This window comes from Triticum dicoccoides, chromosome 5A (assembly GCF_002162155.2).
Source record: "Triticum dicoccoides isolate Atlit2015 ecotype Zavitan chromosome 5A, WEW_v2.0, whole genome shotgun sequence".
Taxonomy (NCBI): Eukaryota; Viridiplantae; Streptophyta; class Magnoliopsida; order Poales; family Poaceae; genus Triticum; species Triticum dicoccoides.
The window spans coordinates 450,325,124-450,335,953 of NC_041388.1; the positions used below are offsets into that span (position 1 = coordinate 450,325,124).

The 10,830-nt window shown below is 44.6% G+C and overlaps 1 protein-coding gene across 1 annotated transcript; it reads left to right on the plus strand.

Annotated features, from left to right (window-relative positions):
* The first annotated feature begins 5,711 nt into the window (after positions 1–5,711).
* LOC119297613 lies at positions 5,712–10,590 on the plus strand. Its single transcript, XM_037575338.1, has 14 exons — positions 5,712–5,890; positions 6,603–6,715; positions 6,803–6,940; positions 7,038–7,168; positions 7,267–7,542; positions 7,713–7,864; positions 8,544–8,608; positions 8,817–8,876; positions 8,969–9,106; positions 9,184–9,308; positions 9,368–9,652; positions 9,790–9,923; positions 10,040–10,072; positions 10,170–10,590. Exons 2-14 carry the CDS (start codon positions 6,613–6,615, stop codon positions 10,330–10,332), a joined length of 1,803 nt encoding a protein of 600 aa, XP_037431235.1. The 5' UTR covers positions 5,712–5,890; positions 6,603–6,612; the 3' UTR covers positions 10,333–10,590.
* The last annotated feature ends 240 nt before the right edge of the window (positions 10,591–10,830 follow it).

Consider the following 10,830-nt stretch of genomic DNA (forward strand, 5'->3'; position numbering starts at 1 on the left):
CGGTGTTTTTGTCATCTTGCCCATAAGGCACGGTTCGCAAGTACCAAGTGATTCATAATCAAGTGGTTCCAAAAGTCCATCAGTATGGAGTTTCTTCATGCGCTTTACACCGATATGACCTAAACGGCAGTGCCACAAATAAGTTGCACTATCATTATCAACTTTGCATCTTTTGGCTTCAACATTATGAATATGTGTGTCACTACTATCGAGATTTAATAAGAATAGACCACTCTTCAAGGGTGCATGACCATAAAAGATATTACTCATATAAATAGAACAACCATTATTCTCTGATTTAAATGAATAACCGTCTCGCATCAAACAAGATCCAGATATAATGTTCATGCTCAACGCTGGCACCAAATAACAATTATTTAGGTCTAATACTAATCCCGAAGGTAGATGTAGAGGTAGCGTGCCGACCGCGATCACATCGACTTTGGAACCATTTCCCACGCGCATCGTCACCTCGTCCTCAGCCAATCTTCGCTTAATCCGTAGTCCCTGTTTCGAGTTGCAAATAATAGCAACAGAACCAGTATCAAATACCCAGGTGCTACTGCGAGCATTAGTAAGGTACACATCAATAACATGTATATCGTATATACCTTTGTTCACCTTGCCATCCTTCTTATCCGCCAAATACTTGGGGCAGTTCCGCTTCCAGTGACCAGTCTGCTTGCAGTAGAAGCACTCAGTTTCAGGCTTAGGTCCAGATTTGGGTTTATTCTCCTGAGTAGCAACTTGTTTGCTGTTCTTTTTGAAGTTTCCCTTCTTCTTCCCTTTGCCCTTTTTCTTGAAACTAGTGGTCTTGCTGACCATCAACACTTGATGCCCCTTCTTGATTTCTACCTCCGCAGCTTTCAGCATTGCGAAGAGCTCGGGAATAGTCTTATTCATCCCTTGCATATTATAGTTCATCACGAAGCTCTTGTAGCTAGGTGGAAGTGATTGGAGAATTCTGTCAATGACGCAATCATTTGGAAGATTAACTCCCAATTGAATCAAGTGATTATTATACCCAGACATTTTGAGTATATGCTCACTGACAGAACTGTTCTCCTCCATCTTGCAGCTATAGAACTTATTGGAGACTTCATATCTCCCAATCCGGGCATTTGCTTGAAATATTAACTTCAACTCCTGGAACATCTCATATGCTCCATGACGTTCAAAACGTCGTTGAAGTCCCGATTCTAAGCCGTAAAGCATGGCACACTGAACCATCGAGTAGTCATCAGCTTTGCTCTGCCAGACGTTCATAACATCTGGTGTTGCTCCAGCAGCAGGCCTGGCACCCAGCTGTGCTTCCAGGACGTAATTCTTTTGTGCAGCAATGAGGATAATCCTCAAGTTATGGACCCAGTCCGTGTAATTGCTACCATCATCTTTCAACTTTGCTTTCTCAAGGAACGCATTAAAATTCAACGGAACAACAGCACGGGCCATCTATCTACAATCAAACATAAACAAGCTAGATACTATTAGGTACTAAGTTCATGATAAATTTAAGTTCAATTAATCATATTTCTAAAGAACTCCCACTTAGATAGACATCCCTCTAATCCTCTAAGTGATCACGTGATCCAAATCAACTAAACCATGTCCGATCATCACGTGAGATGGAGTAGTTTCATTGGTGAACATCACTATGTTGATCATATCTACTATATGATTCACGCTCGACCTTTCGGTCTCTGTGTTCCGAGGCCATATCTGTATATGCTTGGCTCGTCAAGTATAACCTGAGTATTCCGCGTGTGCAACTGTTTTGCACCCGTTGTATTTGAACGTAGAGCCTATCACACCCGATCATCACGTGGTGTCTCAGCACGAAGAACTTTCACAACGGTGCATACTCAGGGAGAACACTTCTTGATAATTAGCGAGAGATCATCTTAAAATGCTACCGTCAATCATAGCAAGATAAGATGCATAAAAGATAAACATCACATGCAATCAATATAAGTGATATGATATGGCCATCATCATCTTGTGCTTGTGATCTCCATCTTCGAAGCACCGTCATGATCACCATTGTCACCGGCGCGACACCTTGATCATCATCGTAGCATCGGTGTCGTCTCGCCAATCTTACGCTTCCACGACTATCGCTACCGCTTAGTGATAAAGTAAAGCATTACAGCGCAATTGCATTGCATACAATAAAGCGACAACCATATGGCTCCTGCCAGTTGCCGATAACTTGGTTACAAAACATGATCATCTCATACAATAAAATTTAGCATCATGTCTTGACCATATCACATCACAACATACCCTGCAAAAACAAGTTAGACATCCTCTACTTTGTTGTTGCAAGTTTTACGTGGCTGCTACGGGCTTAAGCAAGAACCAATCTTACCTACGCATCAAAACCACAACGATAGTTTGTCAAGTTGGTGTTGTTTTAACCTTCGCAAGGACCGGGCGTAGCCATACTTGGTTCAACTAAAGTTGGAGAAACTGACACCCGCCAGCCACCTATGTGCAAAGCACGTCGGTAGAACCAGTCTCGCGTAAGCGTACGCATAATGTCGGTCCGGGCCGCTTCATCCAACAATACCGCCGAACCAAAGTATGACATGCTGGTAAGCAGTATGACTTATATCGCCCACAACTCGCTTGTGTTCTACTCGTGCATATAACATCAACACATAAAACCAGGCTCGGATGCCACTGTTGGCGAACGTAGTAATTTCAAAAAAATTCCTACGCACATGCAAGATCATGGTGATGGATAGCAACGAGAGGGGAGAGTGTAATCTACGTACCCTCGTAGACCAACAGCGGGAGTGTTATGACAACGCGGTTGATGTAGTCGTACGTCTTCACGGCCGGATCGATCAAGCACCGAAACTACGGCACCTCCGAGTTCTAGCACACGTTCAGCTCGATGACGATCCCCGGACTCCGATCCAGCAAAGTGTCGGGGAAGAGTTCCGTCAGCACGATGGCGTGGTGACGATCTTGATGTTCTACTATCGCAGGGCTTCGCCTAAGCACCACTACAATATTATCGAGGACTATGGTGGAAGGGGGCACCGCACACGGCTAAGAGAACGATCTTGGAGATCAACTTGTGTGTCTAGGGGTGGCCCTGCCCCCGTATATAAAGGAGCAAGGCGGGGTGCGGCCGGCCCTAGGAGGAGGCGCACCGGAGGAGTCCTACTCCTACCAGGAGTAGGACTCCCCCGTTTCCCTAGTTGGATTAGGACTTGGAGGGAAGGAGGAGAGGGAAGAAAGGAAAGGGGGGGCGCCCCCCCTCCTTGTCCAATTCGGACTTGGGGGGGGGAGGGGCGCGCGGCAGCCCCTAGGCCTCCTCTCCTCTTCCTCCACTAAGCCCATTAAGGCCCATTAGGTTACCGGGGAGTTCCAGTAACCTCCCGGTACTCCGGTAAAATGCCGATTTCATCTGGAACACTTCCGATGTCCAAACATAGGCTTCCAATATATCAATCTTTATGTCTTGAACATTTTGAGACTCCTCGTCATGTCCGTGATCACACTCGGGACTCCGAACAAACTTCGGTACATCAAAATATATAAACTCATAATGAAACTGTCATCATAACGTTAAGCATGCGGACCCTACGGGTTCGAGAACAATGTAGACATGACCGAGACATGTCCCCGGTCAATAACCAATAGAGGAACCTAGATGCTCATATTGGCTCCCACATATTCTACGAAGACTTTTATCGGTCAGACCGCATAACAACATACTTTGTTCCCTTTGTCATCGGTATGTTACTTGTTCGAGATTCGATCGTCGGTATCTCAATACCTAGTTCAATCTCGTTACTGGCAAGTCTCTTTACTTATTTCGTAATACATCATCTCGCAACTAACTCATTAGTTGCAATGCTTGCAAGGCTTATGTGATGTGCATTACCGAGAGGGCCTAGAGATACCTCTCCGACAATCGGAGTGTCAAATCCTAATCTCGAAATACGCCAACCCAACATGTACCTTTGGAGACACCTGTAGAGCTCCTTTATAATCACCCAGTTACGTTGTGACGTTTGGTAGCACACAAAGTGTTCCTCCGGCAAACGGGAGTTGCATAATCTCATAGTCATAGGAACATGTATAAGTCATGAAGAAAGCAATAGCAACATACTAAACGATCGGGTGCTAAGCTAATGGAATGGGTCATGTCAATCACATCATTCTCCTAATGATGTGATCCTCTTAATCAAATGACAACACATGTCTATGGTTAGGAAACATAATCATCTTTGATTAACGAGCTAGTCAAGTAGAGGCACACTAGTGACGTTTTAGTTTGTCTATGTATTCACACAAGTATTATATGTTTCCGGATAATACAATTCTAGCATGAATAATAAACATTTATCATGATATAAGGAAATAAAATAATAACTTTATTATTGCCTCTAGGGCATATTTCCTTCAGCTCTAACGAAGCGGCGTGACCTAGGCCCCAGCAAACGAGACCACGGGACTCTTTACCGAAAAAGGGTTTCCCCCCGCTTTGTATTCCAAAACAACCAACCAACATAGTACACATCGCGACGCTGGGGCGAGCAGCACAACAAGCCCAAAGACAGAAAAGAGGAAGAACAAATGCCAACAACGACAGCTCGACAAAGCGTGGAAGGCCCGCCACCGCTGCGCCCTCCGGAAACACCCTACCACAGCCCAAGGCTCCGAGTGCCGCGTACCAAGCAGCAGCTCCAAGAAAGTATGCGACGCTGACGACGCTGCTGCCCAGACGAGTCCTAGGGTTTCCCTCAGTATGCGGAGGAAAGTGGGGGATGGCTACCACTGACACCCGTCAAGAAGGAATGGTGGCACCCGCCGGTGTCACCGCATCGGAGTCGGACGAACCGGTAAAGATTTCTCCCGCACACCAAACACCACTACCCATCCGGAGCCTACCATCCAAACCACCGCCCAATGCGCCATCGCGGTTGCGCCGCCACCCACGCCGTCTCACTACGACACCAACACGAGGCCGAGTAGACCGGATAGAAGTGCCACACGACGAGAGCAGCAGCACCAAGGCCGAGCGGAAGGGAACCACCTCCACCGCGGTAGTGCGAGAAGCCTGCGCCTTCGGCACCGTCGCGGTAGCCGACCGGACACGGCAGCAGGGCATACCAGGTCACCCTTGGCCTGCCCAGGCCCGAAACGGGCCCGCTATGCCCCGCCGGCCGTGCTGCAGCAGGCTAGCGTCGGCGTCGCCAGCATCCCGTCACGCAATGCCACGCCCCCGCCTCCCGAGAATCACGCCGTCGGTCGGCCTAGATCCAGATGGGCCCCCTAGGGCCTAGATCTGGGCCGAGCACCGCCGCCAGGACGTGTCGCAGCGCCACCCCGCCGCCAACGATGGCGCCGCCGCCCAGCCGCCTACCCGCTCTGCGACGAGGAACCCCGCCGCCAGCTAGACCGTCGCCGCCTAGGAGCACCCACCGGTGCAGCTCCACCCCGCACCGGAGAGCTATTGAGAGGGGAAGGTCAGGAGGGCCGCCGCCACCAGCGCCCCCAGGGCCAGGCCGGCCGTGGGCACCAGCAACAGCGGCGGGAAGGAAGAGGAGAGGGGGACTTGAGGGGGAGAGATCGGCGCGCGGCCGGCCGCCCACGGGGCGACGCAGTCGCGAGAGCGGTCGTGGAGGACTCTGTATGAATATCACCACGGGACTCTTTTACCTTTCCTCTTCCTCCCTCCACGATGTGCCACCGACCGTGGCCCCCAGAAAACGAGACCACGGACTCCTTTCACACGCCGCTCTAGAAAATCCACCGCCACAGCCGCCGGGCGGACGTCTTCTCCGCCTCTCACGCTCGTCGCCGCCCCCTCTAACGCATCGCCTGTCTGCTGTCTCCACCTCGTCCGCATCCTTGGACACTGGTTTCTCAGGTATGACCTTTTCGTCACTCAGTGATTTGATTAATTAATCCGAAATAACCTCTACAAATTTTGGGTGAACAACCGGCAATCATCTATCTACATCCTCCTAATCTTCTTAACCTTTTTAACCCCGAACGTGAAAATTGGTACTGTACAATTTTGGGTGCAAAGTTCAACCTTTTAACCCCAACGTGAAATTGGTAGACTTCCTTTCTCCTTTTTAGTTATTTTAATCGAATTGATGAGCTCCCACGCCTAGTTTGATAGGATACAACAGTACTAATTAACATTTTTGCGCTGGCATTGGCACTCAATATTTATTCTTGCACCAGAATACTTTTTTATTTCATTTCAAAATAATGTACTCCCTCCGTCCCATAATATAAGAACGTTTTTTACACTAGTGTAGTGTCAACATATAATATGGGAAGGAGGGAGTACTTCCTTATATGAGGGACATTGATGGAGTATATCTGGAAGTGCGTAAGTAACAAACAGCCACTTAGTGGTTCAGTAAACCTCTTTTTTTTTCAGAAGTCGTTTTTACAGTTCAATTTAAACTGCAAAAACTTCTTATATTTAGTTACAGAGCTAGTATATTAGTTCAAGGACTATCAGCTGACATAAGACTTATATTGGGGACCCTTTGATTAATGTTGTTCGACAATCTTTTGTTGCCGGCAATGACTGAACATTTGGATTTTCTTTTGTTCCCCTTCAGTGTTAGGAATATGCTGAAAATTAAGAGAGCTGGTGATGATCTAACAGAAAGCTCCAAAAAGAACAAGAGAATCTGCACTGACGGAGCAGAGACACTTGATCTGTTGACTTCAGGTCTGCCGGCACTTCATCTTTCTATACATGTTTTATTACAACTCTATTGGAGCACTCACAATTGTGTTCCATCATTTTTTTAACTAGGTGAATTACATCCGGATGGCAGTTCGGAAGAACCGATTGATAGCTTTAGTGATTCTGGTCAAAGTGTCTGGAGTGAGCTCAGTAAAGAAGTCACCTCAAAAATTTCTAGAACTGTTGTCTCCCTTGCTTTGTCTGATGGTGACTATGCTGTCTTACTATAATTTTCTTAGTTTTAAAATATTTATCTTATTTAACAATATTAGTTACAGATGATTAAAATTTATATCTTGTGTAGGACATTCGGTGTTATTTGCATGCTCGGGCATAGCCTTGCAATGTGGGATGCAAGCCACAAGGTTTCTGACTTCAGCAAGTTTGATTAAAGCTTTCAATGATAAAAAAAGAGAAGGCCATGATAGCTTGAAAGTTGGTGCTGCTAATCATCCTTCAGTTATTTTACTTGTTTGCTCAATATAATTGTCAGTTTGTCACCATTCAATACTTCTCCTGCTGTCTCATTACAGATTGAAGTGTGTCGCAACGGTGATGTTGCCAGAGGGTTATTGGGATACTATGATTTGGATCAGGGGATTGCTCTTGTCTACATAGTGTTCGTCACCCTTGGTGTTCATCCAGTGGGTCTTGATCATCAGGTGGAATTGCTTCCCAGTATGAAAGTACTAGCTGTCGCGCGTGCCAATTCTGACACATTAATGGCCACAAGTGGGATATTACCTAATGATTCAAGTGGATCTGAAGATGGCAAACAGCTTATGCTTTCCACTTGTAAAATCTCTGAGGTACACTTTCACCATGGTGTGAGTATTTTATCTGCAACTATATGCACTTGAAATATATAGCTCTGAGGCATATAAATCATGTTTTTATTATGTACCTCTTGTTCCATATCGTTCTTTTTTATTCAATGTAACCATTGTTGCCTCTTTATTTTTATTTTTTTTATTTCTAGGCTTGGGAAGGTGGGCCACTTTTTGATTGTGATGGGAACCTTTTTGGCATGAACCTTTCTTTGGTTGCGGAAAGAACTTCCTTCGTGCCAAGGAGTACAATTATCAAATGGTTGGAGAAATTTAAGCCAAAAAGGGAAGTTGAGAGGTTCAGGTATATCTTGTGTGTTTTCTTGTATTTTTGCTTATGTTTGTCCAGCACTAATTCCATTTGTGCTAGGCTATATTGATTACCAAACATTTCGAGGCATATTAATTTTGCAAGAATCTGGATCGTGGGCGTAGGGTGTCATTCCTTTTGTGGTTTTATGCATCACACTTGTTATTTCCTTGCACTTTTCATTGTTTATTTATCCCTTCATAACAACTTGCTTGTTGGCTGCCTCTACCAAGAATACTCATCATTACTTCAAAGCTGAAGTTAGTAGCTTTTTTGTTCCTGCTTTATATTTATGTATGGTGTTCGTAGTTTCTTCCCACTTCCCTTTTTTATCCTCAGGTAACACATTAATGTTGAATGTACTCCCTCCGTTCCATAATTCTTGTGGAACTAAAACCACGACGAGAATTATAGAACGGAGGGAGTAGTAGATTTTTCTAATCTCATCCTGTTTCGGACTTAAAATGTGGTAAATAGTTGGATTTATGATCTTTTCCTGACCCTATAGGTTCTGTATAGTGCAATTGCTCAGTTCTCCTCACAACGTAGTCCTCTTTCTTCTCTTGCAATTCTGTTAATGTAGATGTTGCGTAGCGCTGATTTGGTCTATTTTACTTCTGGTTCGTACTCATGGGGATGTAAAATTTATTCCAAGTTTACTATGTCTTTCCAGTTCCCACAAGGATATGAAAATACAGAGGCCAGTGCAGCCCATGCCATATTGCACCTATGCAAGAGGTGAGCACACAGCCAGATATATTTTGCTGTTGTGCATTTTCTCATCATTTCTAGTGATATTGTTTCATAAGATCCTCACAAGTGATGCAAACTTAGCATTTCACGTAAGCTGTTTAGCCTTTTTTATAGTTGTACTCTCATGGTGTCAATGCTAATCAGCTAACCTTATTACACTATCTTCATGGGTGTTTTCAACTTGGGGACATAGACAGATCTGGTGATCTAGACTCCTTGGGTTATCCAAAGCCATCAAAAACCATTGTCAGTGGTGAGTTGATGCTTATAAGTCGGTACTGCGTTGCACTTGTTTACAGCTTTCCTCTACCACTGACTACTATTGTGCCATCTAACATTGAACAGAGGGCTTGGTTTTGGTTAATACCTTCGAAGAGACTTTTGGTGACATATATGATTCTGGTAAAGGTATCTGGAGCCAACTCACAGAAATGGGTTCTCATAGTTTACCTCGACGAGTTGTCGCACTCGCTTCATTCAGCGGTAATATCTCAGTAATGTGCCTTTTACTATTCCACATTTGAACTTGGCTGTCAATCAAAACTGCGGTATATATACAGGAGAAAGGAGGTTTTTCGCATGCACAGGCTTATTTATTGAATGGAATGGATGCACCCCCATTCTGACTTCAGCGAGTTTGGTTAGTGATCCTAAAGATGGAAACAAGATTGCTGAAAAGTTGAAGGTTGGTTCTTGATGTGGTCCTTACATTTTCTGCTTAAGTCTCACAAGTGCCATTTGCAGATTGAAGTTTTGCTTCCAAACAATAAATGCAAAGAAGGGGAATTGCGATATTGTAATTTACACTACAATGTTGCTCTTGTCGTTGTCAAGGATTTCTGCTGTCTTCGTCCAGTTAGAATTCATGAAGATTGGTGGAATCCTCTAATTCTGGAAGATTCCAATGTAGTAGCTGTGGGGCGCTGCTTCAAATCTGGCAGGTTAATGGCTGCACATGGGAGACTAACTGACTGGTCAGGCGTGCTTGACTACAGAGATCTTAGGTACTCCAGTTGTAAGATCACTAAGGTTAGTACTGCTCGTGGAGCCGTGGGTTAATCTTATTTGATGTATCCGTCACATGATGTACTAGACCATATCTCTTTGGCAAAACAAATGGCAACTTCTCCATTCATATTGCTTTAATGACACCTTTTGTTTGCTAGGCTGGGATTGGTGGGCCTCTGATTGACTTTAAAGGGAGATTTGTTGGCATGAACTTCTATGATAAGAAAATAGGAACCCCGTTCTTGTTCAGGGATTGTATTATTCGAGTGCTGGCACATTTTAAGGAAAATGGGTATGTACACTGACTTTTTGTTTGGCATATTCAACTGCAGGACTTGAAATTTTGTGTTTTATCAAAGAGAAAAAGAAAAACTTTGCATTAAATCTGGCCTACTGTGTTTGACACAGGACTGTTGAAGTTGGCAGCGGTAAACCAATCAGGTGTGCATTATATTTACTCATCACTTTGATGTTTTGCATAAACAAAATCTGCCGATAACGTTACTGTGTGTGGAAAATGATTGGATAATGGAAATAGGTGGCCGGTGCCCATACCGTGTTGGCGTCATCCGGACGATGAGCTCAAAGATTCGCTCCCACTTGGCCACGGGGAAAAATCTGGGAGGTATGGATTCACATATGTGGATGGAGACAGGGTTGACAACCATAGATCTCGTCATGCCCTTGATCTGCTCCGTTGAATTTGCGCTCTCCATGTGTTGAACCTGTTTGTTTGAGCTGTTAGAAGTTATCTCTCATCAAGCCATATCTCAATGTTTGGACCAATATTATGGTGTTCCATTTATGAGAGTGAATATACTTCATCTAGAGCTCTGGTGGTGTTTGCTAGTTTCTGTGGTAGCTGAACATTTTATGCGTCCTCGGGCAGCATTTGCACGGGAAAGCAAACGGAGTGTAGTAATTGTTCATTTGTACTGTCATTGTTGAAATTTCTACATGTCTTCTGATTACATATTATTATAATGTTTTATCATGTTACTGAAACTGCATGGTTGTGTGCATTCCCCTAATGTTTCTTTGTACATAGTTGCTTCATGTTCTGGAATTGGAGAGTCAAAATATGACCTGAATCTTTTTAAGACGGGAGGGATTATGTTTTGCGTGACTAGCTGTAGGGGTGGGTGTTTCGATCTGAACCTAATTTGCTTTATTTAATTTGTGTTCTGCCTTGTATAGCA